Source organism: Fusarium pseudograminearum, chromosome 2, assembly GCF_000303195.2.
Source record: "Fusarium pseudograminearum CS3096 chromosome 2, whole genome shotgun sequence".
Taxonomy (NCBI): Eukaryota; Fungi; Ascomycota; class Sordariomycetes; order Hypocreales; family Nectriaceae; genus Fusarium; species Fusarium pseudograminearum.
This window is the reverse complement of record NC_031952.1, coordinates 2098248-2114557: the sequence shown is the minus strand read 5'-3', so window position 1 is coordinate 2114557 and position 16310 is coordinate 2098248. Positions and strand designations below refer to the sequence as shown.

At 49.2% G+C, this 16310-nt stretch overlaps 4 protein-coding genes across 4 annotated transcripts; 1 reads left to right on the top strand and 3 right to left on the bottom strand.

Annotated features, from left to right (window-relative positions):
• Window positions 1-3101: 3101 nt before the first annotated feature.
• FPSE_10691 (uncharacterized protein) lies at window positions 3102-3956 on the bottom strand (the record flags this gene model as incomplete). The annotated part of the gene is made up of 1 exon (XM_009263808.1): window positions 3102-3956. One exon carries the CDS (start codon window positions 3954-3956, stop codon window positions 3102-3104), a length of 855 nt encoding a protein of 284 aa, XP_009262083.1.
• Window positions 3957-6566: 2610 nt separating this feature from the next.
• Window positions 6567-8681, top strand: FPSE_10692 (uncharacterized protein; the record flags this gene model as incomplete). The annotated part of the gene is made up of 3 exons (XM_009263809.1): window positions 6567-7158; window positions 7226-8264; window positions 8324-8681. The coding sequence occupies 3 exons, from the start codon at window positions 6567-6569 to the stop codon at window positions 8679-8681; spliced, it is 1989 nt and encodes a 662-aa protein (XP_009262084.1).
• A 1251-nt stretch (window positions 8682-9932) lies between these two features.
• On the bottom strand, window positions 9933-13024 carry FPSE_10693 (uncharacterized protein; the record flags this gene model as incomplete). The annotated part of the gene is made up of 3 exons (XM_009263810.1): window positions 9933-11975; window positions 12128-12473; window positions 12564-13024. 3 exons carry the CDS (start codon window positions 13022-13024, stop codon window positions 9933-9935), a joined length of 2850 nt encoding a protein of 949 aa, XP_009262085.1.
• A 1012-nt stretch (window positions 13025-14036) lies between these two features.
• On the bottom strand, window positions 14037-15038 carry FPSE_10694 (uncharacterized protein; the record flags this gene model as incomplete). The annotated part of the gene is made up of 5 exons (XM_009263811.1): window positions 14037-14174; window positions 14243-14325; window positions 14400-14477; window positions 14740-14771; window positions 14977-15038. The coding sequence occupies 5 exons, from the start codon at window positions 15036-15038 to the stop codon at window positions 14037-14039; spliced, it is 393 nt and encodes a 130-aa protein (XP_009262086.1).
• Between the last annotated feature and the right edge of the window lie 1272 nt (window positions 15039-16310).

Sequence of the window (16310 nt, the reverse complement as noted above, 5' to 3'; positions counted from 1 at the left end):
GGAGAGGGTTTTTGTCCTCGTTATCCTCTAGAGTGCGGATCCAAGGAACCTACCCGACTATGTCTCACGGGTGATGGTTACGGCTAAGGTTGGCGGATAGTAACGGGTGGGGAACTGGGATTGGGGAAACAATTCCATTACATGAGCACTATTACTAGGAAACTTTGGGTTGGCTCTACATTAAAAAGGACAGTGGTTGGGGAGAAGTGCTAGACTACCTAGGCAGGTGGCGATAGTTTGTGCCATAACATGATGACTTGGTTGGTCTTATACTACAGACTAAACAACAATACATATATGTGCAGCACTGCACTGCACAGTGGTGTGCCTTTCTTCTAATAAGTGATATGCACTATAATAAGCGGGCTGATTGCTCTCAAAGAATAAAAGATAAACGGGCGTTTCGAGGTGCAGGCTCAGGTCACATCAGAGTGCATAACGTCGTCGTTTGTGGTATTCAGGGGGTCACGGTTGGCTGACCTTGGCGATCAAATAACATTACAGCAGCTCCCAGCCGAAAGCCATCGACCCCGCTTGAGGGCACACTCAATCGCGCAGCTAAGATCGCAAAGAAGTCTTTGTCTCGTGGAATGTGCGTTATCTATTGGTGGTGCGCAGCGCCTATTGAATTGGTCCATACAGCATTTTGGTAGTATCACGGGCTATTTGACGTGCCAGAGATACCTGGTTACAGACTACATACAGCAGAACGGAACTCTTCTCCATGTACGAGCAGGGAACAACAAAGAGTCTCCTCCATCAAAAGCTTGTTCTTGGCTTCTTGTGTCGTGTTTGTAGAACATGGTCCAATGTCAGCTACGACTCTAAACCAGTAAGCGAAGCTCACTAGCTATTATTTCTCGAAATGTCTCCCCATGACGGCATTCAGTCCAGCAGATCAATGTAAGAAGCACTCACTGCTCTTGGTCAATTCTTACCTCCTCTCATTGACCAAGTCTAGGCGACACACGATACTTTGATGTTATTTATCATCGACCGTCATGCATACATCTAGTTTATCCGCCAACTTAAGCCGTTGAATGATAATCGGCCGATAGTTCCCCTCGTCCCCTCAGCGGCCTGAAAACCCATCCTTGTCACCGTAGTGCGTAGCTGTTGTAGGTATTGTGGTCTGGTCTGGTCTGTGTTCCCACCCATAGTAAGTTCGATCCGTCCCCTTGACCCCTGCGCTTCTTTTTACATCAACATGGACGTTGAATTTCCAAGGGACAAAACCACATCAATAGGGCGCTTATAGGAATGAATAGTGCAAGCCACCTCGCAAGCCCCGATAGCAGCGCAGGGTCGAGAGCTGATGCATAAATCATGCTATCTTGATATTCTACCTCTCATCAAGAGCCAAGCAAGTTCTTGGATGAATGACGCTACTCATAACAGTGGATTAAAGTCGACTCTGACAAACTCAAGGCTCCTCAGTATGAATCATGGGTTTTGTCTGTTCGGTCATGCCAATAGTCGCGACTGGCTTGGCATTTGCTGCGGTGTAATTAGTGCAATACACTCATGCGGAGAAGATAACTGTAGATATGTACAGGTGTGATTTGTCTTATCAGCCCATGTCTCAACCACTTGCATCATCTATCTGCAAGCAAACGCCTCTTCAATGCACTTCTCACGGCCAGTCGCACACTCTCAAGCCAATAGTTCAGTGCCGATCTCTACTGTCTCGGTGCAGTGCAGTGTAGTGCAGGATAGCTGTAACGTATCCGGAAGTTATGGATGTCAGACAGAGTGATATCCATCCCTGGACCGCCAACGAAGCGGAGCCTAGCCTTTCCGTCGGGATCTTATCCCGGGCCGAGCGAGTTCCTCTCCTCTTGGTACCGAGAACAAACTCAACGACACAAGAAACCTTCCTTTTCGGGGAACATCATTTCTTCTACGGTGATCGTATTCCGAAACATGGAGCGCAGATAGGTTACCTACCTAGGTGCATGGGCACTTACAGTGCCTTGTTGCACTGGACCGCTCAATATTATTTGATTGTCTCATTTGTAGATCATTTGTGTCCTTGCACCAAACGGGTCAATATTTCTAACAGAGTCAAATGGGATAGAACAGGGAGGATGACCCTTGCGAAACAGTTTTGACATTGACGACAACACACGAGATAGCTTGAATATTGGCAGCTGCCAGCTCAGCGACCAAAACCATATCGCAGTACTAATAAACGGTCGAAACTCATGTATTCAAAACTCTCACATTACACAAGGAGTCGGATCGCCCGTAGCCCGCCGGATCAAGCCGCCCCATCTGCGCAGTGTAACCCACCACAATGCAGTCCCTAACACTGCCAGCACGACATCACTTACCATCCTCCCTTTTGTCCTTGTACCGGTCAGCCCATAGAGATGATGAGCTTCCCTTCCGTCCCAATCCGTTTGAACGCATGGTTGCAGTAGGCACGAGCAAGGATGTGCTGTTTGTGACGGGCCACGGGCTGTTACAGGCTGAGAGGGTTAAGCAATATGAGCCAAAGCAACCGGTGACCATGCCACACGTTGCCAAGTGTAACGATTCGGACTGCCAAATGAGGGTTCTTTGAGACAAATATTCCTCGTACCACGGCAACTCTGCAGCACGGCAAAACTAAGCCAAGTGAAACAGCTGTATGGTATTCAAGATTGGTCGATTCGGCTATCTGCAGGTTTTGCTCAAGGCATTTCCTTGGAGAATGCTGCAAGTTGCTAACGATAAAAAACAAACTGTGAGACACAAAATTGGCCTGTGATACAGAGCACCTTGTCAATATATTGCCGTCCTAGTGGGTGACAGAAAAGTTGGCCTCCATGATTTAGGGTACAAAAGCTACATAATCGAAGAAGTCAGATCTAAGTGGCATACACTGACCTACTAATTTAATCTCTTGTGTTTCCAGCGGTCAATGTTTCTGATATCCTGAGGCTGTCCCCGGCTGACTATGCAAAAGCAATCTTTCCCATGTAGATAATCAAAGCCACGATAAAGTTATAGACTACCTTCCAACCGTATGCAAAAGAATGCTCCGGCCCGAAACCCACCACAAAGCCAAACAATAAAAAGTAAAGAGTGTTCCCAACAAAAGTCAGGTCATGCCACCTCTACAGCTCTCCCGCAGAGCTGACTGACCACTCACTCCAACCTCTCTCCTCACCGGGAAGCTTGATGCTCTCCCATTCATCTCTGGTAACGCTCTTCCATTCGTCAACAGGCAGCCAGCCAATTCGTGCTCGGTCGCCAAAGCCGCCAACCCAGTAGATCTTGGTTACAACCAGGCGTGCCCATGAGCTCTCATGGATGACATTACCTGGCAGCCAGTACTTGGCGTCTTGATGTTTGCGCGTAAAACATGCTGCAAGCTTGACAGCCGATACGGGTGTGGTTTCAATGGGCTCCAGGTATCCAAAAAGGGCGAACCGGGGCAGATTGGCCGCTGAGTAAGGAACGGTATCAGGGGTGGAAGACGACTCCTCGGCACGGCTGTTGTAGTCGTAGCTAGGGAGGAAAGGAATATATGCCGAGAGACGAGAGAGAAAGGAAATGCGTTTGGTTGGCGGATAGGGCGGGACCCAGTTCATGGAGAGGGTAAGGTTTGATCCAGCGCGAACGTTCCTAAACGTTGTTGCGATCTTAATTTCGAGAATGGTAGGGTTGCCTTCATCCTCGCAATCTGCCACATAATCCATCATACCAATAGGTACACCTTCGAGTCCGGTCGGGCGGTTCTCATCGATGGCAAGATCCCCATTGGGGTGGCCTGACGGGAAAACAGTCGAGAGGGTGGCGATCTTGGTGAGAGCAAGGATGCGACGCGCCATGACAACAGACTCACTGACCGTGGGAATCCTATGAGGAGCGTTGACGTCGGCATGGTCGTTGTCGCCGAAGATGTTGAACTTGGAATTCAAGGCATGTGCCGTAGCAGCGAAGCCAGCGACTGCGTGGTAGAACTTCATGATGCGTCGGTATATCCGGGTTGTACGCGTTTGGCAGAGTTGACAACAGAAGGAGGGTGCACCTCTATTGTTTGTCGCAAGAAGAACAAAGGTACGGGACAAGAGCAAAAGAGGAGTAAGACGGTGGCAGATATATTGGCTATAACGTTAAGCTTTTGAATCAGACGGGGCGTCAGACCTTTGACTAGGGAATCGAGGCGGAAGTTGTCCGCGCTAAGCCGAGGGGGGACTTGGTCTGATCCCATGATGATGTTACTCTCGCCAAGCGGTAGATTGATAAGATTAGATCCTTGTCATGGGTGGCCGGCGGCGGAAACCGCGCCATGACACGCAACTGTTGAAGCTGCAACGGGCTATTTTGTACCCACAAGATATATCACGGTATCATTACTACATACCTAGTAAGTTCAAAGAGAGCTTTTGAAATACGGTTATCACCGTTACTTTGTAATCTCTACTTGTCAGTTCGTTCTGTGGCTTGTCAATCATATGATTGAGTCAATTCCTGCCGCACTCCCAAATAAAGGAACGGTCTCGTCATGGATATGCACAAGAAACCCTTTCAGAATCTTCGTTTAGTTACCAAAACCCACTGAATGAATAAGAGGATGATAGTGAGATGGTCATCGCTGAATACGAAAGAAACCACACAGCATAACAGGCGACAGGATTGGACACGAATTCTACCAGCAACATGATAAAGCTCTTTTGGGTGTACTAGAAGATCTTAGAATATCCTAATATTAAGGACTTGGACTGGTAAGCTCCATCACAGGTTGATAGTTGATAAATAGGTAAAGGACTCTACATGTTTGGCATTCAACTGGCTATCTTGCTCAACTCTTCTACATGTCTAAACTATCTACAGGGAGTGCAACAAGAAATTTGTCACTCTAGATGTTATTTCAAAGAGGAAATTGAAATTACATTCCTCAAGATGAAGACGTTGTGGTGTTAGAATACAACACAGTGCCGCCCTCGATCGTATCCATATACTGACAAGAAAGCTGAGGAGCGAGGTAAGTATATCTAGCAAATAAACCCAACATGCTTTGGGAATCGAAAGATTGGTGGACCGTTAGAGAGATAGTTGCTACAAGTGTAAACCCAAGCATAGTCGAAACTTGAATGCCGATTTTATAGCACGAAAAAAGCTTGCTACTAATTATGGCCGGTGCGCGTATGAGAAGGTCAGGCATGAAACTCAAGAATTCAACAAGCCCTTATTGATGCATGCTAGCATGAGAATCTTCACCTTAACGTTCGATGAACCAAGAGTGGATAACATGTCTCCCGAGTCTGTGGATCGCAGCGCTGGCGGCCGGGTCTCATTTATCGTTAGTTCCATGCAACTCCATTTGCGAGATGGACCTTGGGCCTCCAGAGTCCTTATCATGACATATAATTTCAAAGACTACTACCAGGCAACAATAATGGCTTCAGCGTTAAGATTAGAATCTATTCACAAGTAGTTTTGTAGTGCAGTCACTCTCATTGAGACAAGCAGTTGATGAAAATCAAATAAGTTATGTGTAGACATTTACAGGAATGCGTTGCTAGCTGCTAAACAACATGATGTTTTCTCTGCGTTTCTCCCCGAATACTCGGCAACACTTTGATTATGAATGACTGCAGAGTGTTGACAGGCGACTGGTCAAGTTGCCATGTTCGTAACGCCATTTCCCACATATCCTTGTCGGTGTTGAGTGAGCACAGAGTATGGTCCCCGAGTGTTAGCCAGGAAGGTGCACTACTTATCAAACGGTAGTAGACTCGGGATAAGGAGCCCTGAAGCGAATATCATGCTTGCACAAGCGTGGTCATATGAGTTGGGTTATTTGGAAATAGAAACATATCAAGGATGCTAGCAGTTCAGTCTTGTGGGATGATATATGAGCTAAATTTGGCTATAGATCAGGGTAGATCAATGATGGACGGTAGACAGGGGGATCAGTTATCGCCTGCCTTAGTACCTAGTTACTAGCTGTGCAACATGACAGCGAAAGTCATTCCTAAGGAGATCCAACGAGTATATCTCGGCGGGTACAGACGATCGGTTGCTGCTGCAACCATGCCATTGTTGATCGATCGGGTCCCACCAATAGCATCATCAAAAAACAAACCCCACCACAGCCCGATCTTAGGTGGCCTTGACCTTGCTTGCTATAGATAGTACAGAGTAGCGCCTAATTTATCAAGTTCTTGTTATTGATAGCGGTAGCAGCTCTTGCTCTCGGACGCTTTATTACTTGGAACTGGTTTCCCCAGTCAGGGCACTTATCCTTCCTTCATCTCTGCTCAACTTTACACCATCGAAGAAGACTTGTCTTCTTGTCTCAGCATCCAACATTATTCCTTTATTTACCTCCACTGCGCGAGTTCAGTGCTGTTCTTATCTGCCCGGGTTCCCCACCGCCGGCCTGCCTAGCTCAAGCCAACCTTGCCAAACAAGAGAGCCCATTATTACGGTACCCCTCGACTCTAACCCCAACTTTGTATTGCGACAACAAAACATCCCCGCCATAGACTACGCTCCTCAGCGTCTTCTTATTCTATATCCTCTTACCCACTCACGTATAGGCTGGCATTGCCTAGGGAATTCAACCGGTCATGGCTAGCTTCATGTCAAGCTTCTTTCCTGGTGGAAAAGCAACCAATGCTTCTGGCGAAAACAGTACCTCACGCCCTGCTACACCGTCTACCAAGTTGGACAACTTCCTCAACCCTGTGAGCACGCCTCAAGGTAGCCCCAGCAAGAAGACCAATCCTCCTGGTGCGCACGACCTTCCTTCCGCCTTCGAAAGTGCCCTGAACCTCAACACTCCCACAATTGAGCCGCCCCTCAGATTGGGACGCCCTCAGAGTGTCGTGACCCCGCTGGCGCCCGGCAAGACCAAGACCCAGCCTCTCGACGAGTCCAGTCCGAATGTCGATGAAAGTGTCGTCCACAAGTCACGACCGGGGAGCCCTAATAAGAAGCAAGGCCAGGAAAACACCCCTCCAACATCTCGCTTGGCCGCCCTCGAATCTCCCCATCAGCACAGCCATGCTGCTGTTACCCGTCAACAGCTCTATGAGCAGAGGGACCGACCTACCACACCCGCGACCAAACGATTCAACACACATCGAGGCTTGACAGCAGAGGAGCGTGAAATCCTCCAAAAGCCCAACGTCAAGCGACTGGTGAATGTTACGCAACTTTGTAAGCCCTCGTCATAATCGCTCGAAAACAGAGTCACTTCTACCTATCAGCCTCTAACATTCCTTAGATTTCCTAGACTATTATTTCGATCTTCTCACATACGTTGGCGCTCGCCAAAACCGATTACAAGCCTTCAAGAATGAATACCCCCCGCCCCCAGAGACCGATGAACAGACGCACAACCAAATGTGGACCAAGTATGCTGGGCGAGAGCGCGCCAACCTTCGCAAGCGGCGAGTACGACTTCGACACGGAGACTTCCAAATCCTGACCCAGGTTGGTCAGGGCGGATATGGCCAAGTCTTCTTAGCCCAAAAGAAAGACACCCGTGAGGTCTGCGCTCTCAAAGTCATGAGCAAGAAGCTACTTTTCAAGCTGGATGAAGTTCGTCACGTCTTGACCGAGAGAGATATTCTTACAACTGCTCAGAGTGAGTGGCTGGTTAGACTCCTCTACTCTTTCCAGGATGAGAGGAGTATCTATCTCGCTATGGAGTACGTGCCTGGTGGTGACTTCCGCACCCTGCTTAACAATACTGGTGTGCTATCAAACCGCCACGCCCGCTTCTACATCGCCGAGATGTTTTGCTCAGTAGACGCTCTGCACCAACTGGGCTACATTCACCGGGATCTCAAGCCCGAGAACTTCCTGGTCGATTCGACGGGCCACATCAAGTTGACCGATTTTGGTCTTGCTGCCGGTGTCTTGGCCCCATCCAAGATCGAGTCGATGCGCGTCAAGCTGGAAAAGGCTTCTGAGAGTTCAGTCCCTTTCGGCAAGCCCATGGATCAGCGAACCGTGGCTGAACGTCGAGAGAGCTACCGGACGATGCGTGAAAACGATGTCAACTACGCCAAATCCATCGTAGGCTCACCCGACTACATGGCACCCGAGGTCCTTAGAGGGGAGGAATACGACTTTACAGTGGATTACTGGAGTTTAGGCTGTATGCTGTTTGAAGCTCTCACGGGGTTCCCTCCCTTCGCTGGTGCCACCCCCGATGAGACGTGGCGCAACCTGAAGCACTGGAAGGAAGTTCTGAAGAGACCTGTGTGGGAGGATCCCAACTATTTCCTGAGTAACCGAACCTGGAACTTCATCTGCACGTGAGTAGATTCGAAACCCGGCACTTACATCATGAGTATGAACTAACTATGTTATACAGGTGCATCAACTCCCGCTCAAGACGGTTCTCGAATATTACTGATATCTTTGCCCATCAATACTTTGCCGAAGTTGAATGGGATGTTTTACGACATACTCGTGCACCATTTGTCCCTGAGCTGGACTCGGAGACCGATGCGGGCTACTTCGATGACTTTACCAACGAAGCTGACATGGCAAAGTACAAGGAAGTTCATGACAAGCAACAAGCTCTCGAGACTATGGCTGAACGTGAGGATCAAATGAGCAAGAGCCTCTTTGTCGGCTTCACATTTAGGCATCGCAAACCTGCTACAGAAGACGGAGCTAGCCCTCGGAAACGCATTCCGACTGACGAGTCGTTTGGGACGATGTTCTAGGACGGGCCTCAATATTCCCAAAGGGCGTTGGGTTGGCGTGGATTCGTCAACCGAGGGAAGGCCCTCTTGTGAAGCAGCAGTGGCGATCTACTCTAATAGCTGTCAATCGGTGTTTTAACGATGTGGCTCTTATGCCATGATGATGGAGACTTTTATCACCCCTCCGTTACTTTCCCATTACTTTTCGACGTTGCTGTATTACCACTTTTGATCATGTATTCGGGACTGTTGTTTTGACAGTCTGGTCTTTTTGCTCTTCATTACGGCAGGCAGGAGTTTGATACGGACCAGGTTCATGTATGCGGTCCAGTGGAAAGGAGTCTGATTGCGGTCAGACTTCAGGGAACAGTTTCAGTCATGTATGTATGATTGGAGAATGGGACTACTTCTCCGACCCCTACTTTAGCGGGCATAAGGTTAGGGAATAGAGTGAAAACACAAGTGGAAAACCCAATACAATCGTATAAGTTTAGTCGCCAGCGTGCAGTTGGGAGTAAGAAGCATTGACATGATTACTTTTGTAATGTGCACTTGGAATGAAACAGGTGCAGATGGTAGTGTCAAACAATTCAATTTGAATTATGGTGGGAATGCGAAGCATTTCCCCCTTTCTGCTGTCTTTTTGTCTTCGGGCTGAGGAACAATCATATGCATATTGCACATCGCACTCCAATGAACGATACATTGCAAGAGATCCTTCCCATGGCGTGGGCCGCCACGGTTTGTTTTTCAGAAGGGCAATTACAAGAGGACGCAGTACGAGAGAGAAGACGAAATACATAATTCTAAATATATTGTGTTTAAAATGGTATCTTAATTGTTCCAAGGCTGCGCATTTACCATAAGAACTTGTCCTATTTATCAAACTGGCGCCTCCTGAATCCCGTATATACCCAGGCTTTCTATATGAGAAAAAAAGGCAAGTCCCAACTCATTTGAACTTCTTGAAAGGGTGTATGTAATGGCCTGATACGGTCACCGTCGTAGTGATGTTATCTCTCATGCCGTTGTTAGATCCTACATGTACATAAACGCGCAAACATTATAATGACGGCCTTTCCGTAACATAGAACTCCGGGAAATTTCGAAGTGACATAATCCGCCAGTGTGGGATGCATCCAAGTAGTAAGGTATCAATTCGTCGTGTCATAATCCGTCAAAAAAAAAAAAACGCCTCGAATAACTCCATGTCTCATCAAATGCTATAGTTCGCATGTCCTTGATCAACAAAGCACACAAGTCCCCTTACGATCAAAGACTCATTGTCAACCATTCCCACTCTTGTGGGCCAGCAGAGCTGCCAATCAGTGAGCTTGTTTGTCCGCCACCAGACATACTAATCATGCCCGTAGCTGAACCCAGTGTGCTAGGTCGCTGGTTGAGGTTGAAGCTGCTGGCAGACATGCCACCAGGCAGGCTTGACAGACCAGCAGAAGAGCCAAAGGGACGCGGAGCATCGATGGAACTAGTCGAGTCGGGGCTATCGATGTCCATAGATACTGGCACATCTCCGCCGATACTCTTGCTGTGACGGCGTTGCCGTTTCGATGAAGCGGTAGTAGGTCGCTGCATCGACATGGATGAGGCGCCAGGCCCAGGACTAGTTTTAGGGGGTGCAGCTGCTATAGGAACAACTCCTTTGCCACCCATAGCACCAGATGAGGCACCAGGGCCGACAAGATGGCTATTCGGAGTACTGCCAGCGGTGTTGGTACCAGATGTAGTACCACTAATGGGGCTTTCAACATCCTTGCTGCTTGCAGGTCGACTGGCAGCAGGTGGCGTCGTTGCTTTAGGTGTCGGGTTACTGCTGTTGGGGTTTGTGTTGTTGGTTGCCGCAGTAGACATCGAGAGGGTTGAATTCTTTCGCGAATTCAGCGCACTCGCCGTCTTCTTAGACCTGGTGCTGCTGCCCCCAACCGGAACATTGGTTCCAGAGCCACGGTTGCGCTTCTTGATGACATCCGTCTTCAAGCTCAATGGTCGCACAACACCATGCAGTTTTAGGAAAAGGCCACAGGCGTTACACAACGGCTGGCCTTCAGGATTCCGCCTCCACAAAGGCGTCGTCTGAGTGAAACAGTTGGTGCACGTGGTCGGAGCATTTCCATCACTGCCATTACCAGCGGCTGCCTGCAAGTTCGTTGATGACCCTTGCTTCGACATGGGTGGCGAAGATGGTCTGCTTGGAGCAACAGACGAGAATCCCGACAAGGTTCCATTTGCATCGCCTGCAGGTGAACTTTGCAACGATTGGGCAAGTTGATCAAAGCCGTTCTGTTGGCCCGAAAAGTGCACTGGTGTGGAAGCGTTTCGTGGTAGTTTGGGATGCTGTCTCCTGAGATTACCACCTCTGAACGACTGCGATTGTGATCGCTCAAGGCCATTTGCTTCCCAGTCTCCATTGTTATCGACAAAATCGGTTGTCGCACCTCCAATTGTCACCTGCTTGCGAGTTGGTCCACCAGGGAAACGAGCAGCCTGGGTGCTGAACTGACCCGGCAGGCTTGCATCCCAACCCATGGATCCAGAATCGTCGAGAGATGAAGAAATATCCTTTTGCATCGGCACATTGCGGTCAGCAAATGCGTTGTTATCCTCGTCATCTGAGTCGGCTCCGAACGAAAACATGCTGTCCTGCTGTGTTTGCATCGTGGGGGATTGGACAGGCTGGTCATTTTGGAACACCTGCGTAGGGTCGATATGTCCAAAGGAGCTGGGAGCAGTGCTATAGGCAGACATGGATTCTGATCCAGTTCCTGGAGCAGAGAACATGGTGTTGCCATTGTTGCCGTTTGCATTACCATACATGAACTGCTGGCTGAGCATGCTGTTGATACTTTGTTGGAAGCCTTGGGGCCGTTGAGCTCGCGCATCCTGGGAACCAAAGTAAAATCCATCCTGTTCGGGCACAGGATGAGGAGTTGAAACATTCGATGGGTAGGCGGATGCTGGAGGGGAGTAAAAGTCGTTGTTGTTTACAGATGTTGTGGGAACTGAAGAATTGTGGTACATGCCGGAAAAGGGACCATGGGGTATCATAGGTGAAGTAGAGGGAGAAAATGAGAAGTTCTGTTGGAAATTTCCATTGTTGTTGACCATGGAGGTGTCGTTTTCCATGAAAGTGTCAAGACCAAAGGGGACGGCGATGCCGTTTGACTGCTGGGGAATGCTTGTCTGGTTGGGTTGATCCAGAGAGTAGTCATGAAGCTCCGAATCAAGATCAAGATCATTCTGCGCAGCAGTGTTGACAGCCGGAACTTGTGGTGAGAAATCAGCAGGGCGCTTGCGAGTCTATTGCAAAAGTTAGTATACGCGCACAAAATAAGTGTGCTATCACATGTAAATCGGACAGTGGGTAGAATTGAAAGTTTGCGATGACGGGGGAAGACAGGCGCAGCTGGCCAAGCAAAGAAGAGGATGGAGGGGTTGTTACAATCACTTACTCTACGGTCATCGATGCTGGTTTTTCGAAGGTGGCGGTTGACATAGTTGAATTCATGGCCCTGAGTGGCCTGGTGAAGTGGTTGAACAGGTACCGATTGTGGGACGAAAGTCTGGTGCGATAGCTCCTTGCGGGATTTGATAGGAATGGCCGAGGCCATTGGATTACTGACCCTGTCGTCGGCCATTTTGTCGCCCTGAGACGCAAAGTTGCCAGGTGAAGCAGAGTTGTCGGAAAAGATGAAGTCGTCGAGATTCATGGGATCGGGCTGTGGCATATTGTGCTCAGACGATTTTCGCAGCTGAGCAATGCCGCTGGGAGAACTTTGCATCAACGGGCGCCCAAGTCTTTAGGCCCTTGTCAGCACGTCATGAACCAAAATAATGGTGACAGGAAACGCAAAATAACGTCACAGGTATAAATAGTGATTCACATACCGATTGCTCGCCTCCATGTTGCTTTTCCTTCGGGCCTCTGCTTCGTTCTGTCTCTGCTGCTCCTCCTTGTGCTTGCGCATACTGAGAGCCATCATGCGCCAAGTTAGGTTCTCCATGCGATGCTGGCTAGGAAGCTGCTGCTTGGTCTTCGCAAAAAACTTCCAGACTTGAGTCGCCAGAGGGTCGTCCTGCTGCATCTTATCGATACTACGGTCAGAGTCGGCGAGGCCATTAATAAGGAATGGGAAAGATGGGGTTACGCCCAGGCCCTGCCTGGCAAGGGAATAGGTGGTAGCCATGTCAGTCTTGTGCTCTTTGAAGCTGGCCGAGACGTCACGAGAATTTGGGATATGGCTCGACTGGCCGCTGCGTTGAGTGGGAGCGTGGTAGGCGGTGGTGGCGGGCCATGCACTTGGCCTTCTGGGAAAGCGAAAGTCGTGCTCTGTTATTGTTGGATTCATGGTTAGAACAGGACTTGAGTTGGTGATTGAGACAGATGTGCTCATTAATATTGGAATGGAAGGCTTGTGGTGGAGCGAAAGTTGGACGGACTACAAAATGTAGGTATGGAAGAGGGAAGAGAGTATGAAAGTGTGAACGCGAGAGGCTGAGGTGACAAGAAGAGAAGGGCCCCCCACGTAGTGGCTTTAGCGGGAGGGTGTGAGAAAGTTCGGGTGTGGGTTACACTGCTGCAGCAGCTGCAAGCAGAACAACCCAGATGCCGCTCGACTTACTGGAGGTAATGGTGCGGTAGCGTTATGGGCTGTAGCTGTAAGAGCCCTGTAGAAAAATCCAACCTCGCTGAGATCAGGGCAACCACTTCATCACACCCAAAAGCGGCCACTCGACTTGACTGGGATGCACCAGGTTCCGAACGGGGTGGGGTGCTTGTTTTTGGGGGAGCCTCCGGGGACTTCAGTGGGCTCCTGGCTCCAGAAGAGTGTGCAAACGGGCGTTGCTGGGCGGGGGGAGAGGTTGATTGACTGCCCGAATGCTGTGCGCGCAAGTCGATGATGGAAGAGTATGCTACTACCTAATGTATGTAGGTCGAGATGGATGCAGAATGCTGGTCGGCGGGAAAATCAGGCGATGGGTAAACAAGACAAGAATAGATGTAGGTAGGTAGAGACGAAGGGGGGAGGGGAAAGGGGATTGAGGAAAGAGGGATGGCGGGTTTTGAGAGTTAAGTTGGAATCTCGAGTCGAGTCGAGAATCTGAAGTTTACAGTGACAATTTGACCAGCATGGGAGAGGGAACTACTAAAACAAGATCCATGAAGAGAACAAATATTACTGGGTCGTTTATTTCCATACAGAGTAATTGTTAGTGCCCCACGTCTCTCCTCTGTACCTAGGTAGTCTCAGCGCTGAGGGTGCATCGAGCATCGCACATCAAAGCCCGAGACAAGCAATACTGGAAGAGCCAATCCGAGTCTCTCGAGTGCCAAATTCGACTAGGCGAAGACGTTCAAGGCTACTCGCCAAGCCTTTCATCGTTTAGAAGAGTATCCATCACAGCGGATCCCGCCACAACACTTAGGCCCGAATCGACAAAGATGAACTTTGACGACTGAATTCGATGCGCGTTTTGCTGGCGCAGAAGAGTCACTGCCTGGGAGAAGAGGAGTCAAACAGCCGCATTCCGCATTCGCGGAGCATCCATTCAAGATGAGCACGCACGATGGTGGATTCATCGTTGCGCTGGGCCCGACATCCATAACACAGACCCAGACCAAGGCCACGGATGGTTGGGTTGACGAGTGCTTCAGATTTCAAGGGTCCAGGCCCATTCCCGCAACTACGTAGTATCTGCTGGGCTTCAGTGCCACGGACTCACAACAGGGACATATGCCCTTGTCTAGTAGGCAATCTTTCAGTGACATTGCAGGTATCCGCGGGTAGGCTCTAACAAGATCTGGATACATCTTGCAGCAAGTAAATCAATGAAAGACACAACTCCTCGTGATAATATTCGAAATGATACTCACAGCAATACAGTTTCAAACGTTTTGCGAATAATAGACACAGAATATTCCCGTGCCGCTGGAAGAAAAAACCTTGTCTGTCTTCCTATTGCAGCCTCTGCGCGAGCTCGGCGAAACTCTCGCCTCTGTTTTTCCCTCATATTGCAACTGCCTCCGAGTACGGATGCGTCTTGCATTCTGGTGGGAGCGTACCTTCCGAATCCTTGAGCCTCATGAAAACCTGCCTATGCAGGTAGGTAATTGGGTCCTTTGCAGTCATGGGAAGGAGCTACATCGGCGTAGGTTCGTTGCCTGCCCCGGCTTATCCATCTCTTTAAAACATGTATGTTGTTTTGCAAACCTCCTAACGTAATAAGCAACCGAGAGCGTCCCCCAATCTGGGCACCCAGGTATCATCGTGAGGGTCAATATCATGTCCCTGTTACCCACCTTTCAGTGCCGGGTACCATATGAGCAGCAGAGACTCTTGGGCTGACGAACTCCAGGACCATGACTGGCCACAACGGTATTCCAGGCGGGAGAAGACCGTCGGGCTTCAGGACCACGACGTTGGCCCCGAGACCTAATAAAGGGCCAAGTCGCTGGCATTGACGACTGAGGGACGCTAGGCACGTCCGACTCAATCGATCAGTGTGTTTAAGATTCGATTTGAGGTACTAACGCTGGGACTCGCAGCAGCACCAGCACCAGCGAAGAGGTAGGCTATTGATCAAGGCGCGATTTATATGCCGTGGCGTTTTTCCGTTCTACAACGCACATGGCATGGGCTTTGCTTTGAGGTTTCGTTAGCCGCCTCAAGCATAACCAGACGCTAGGCCAGTCCTTGCAAACAACACTTGACTATATTAGTCGCAACCTGGCTTGTCTCCCAACGGCTGGGATTTGCATGTGAAGTATGTTTCGCATCAGTATTTTTACTCTGTGAGAACCCCCAAAGTAAAAGGTCGAGTCATGACGCCCGCTCTTGTTCGCACATTACCTAGGCAGTCACTTCTTTTGTATTAAGAAAGCAGTGGTTGTGACTTAGGACTTTGGGGTTTCGGCGAACATTGCTTTATTAATGCGATATAACTGTCACCTACTGAACTACATTGATATTTGCGACTTGGGTACTAATCATTAGGGTGTCTTTTTGTATGCCGTCAACAGATTCTGTCTCTCTTAAGGACCACCTTTGTGGCAAGCGATCTACTACTGAAAGCTCCTTACCCTCACTCAGCACACCATGAGAAAAATGAACATAGACGTCGAGAATGGGATGCCTGAATCTTTGGATTCATCGACACATGAATCCTTCTTCTGTCAAGCCAGACCCACGACCGTGCGTGAGGTTAGGCTAGGGGTCGCCCTGGCATATCCCAATATTACCTTGACAGTGGAGCCATCTGCCCGCAACACCATTCCGAGCCCAGAAAGACGATTTTCAGGGTACTTGCCTAAGTGTTTGTTACTCGATACAGAAACGGTTCATGGTCTTGTGCATCAGGCCAAGCGAAGCCCTCGCCTTGATTCGTCATTCTATACAGTCCCCCCGAGTGCGGTAGGTATTAGGGAATGTACCTACCGCCTAAACCACGTCAGCCACGCCGTGATAGCTGCCAACCATAAGCCGCTAAAGCTAGAGGCTCTTCGATAACCGTGCTGTCGGTGTATTAGACGCGTTCATTGGCCGAGGGCATTCATTAATTGCCATTGCGGCTCCGAACTTGTCTAGCTTTTGGGATCGTTACCTGAAAATTGAACATCACGCGAATCGTTAAACA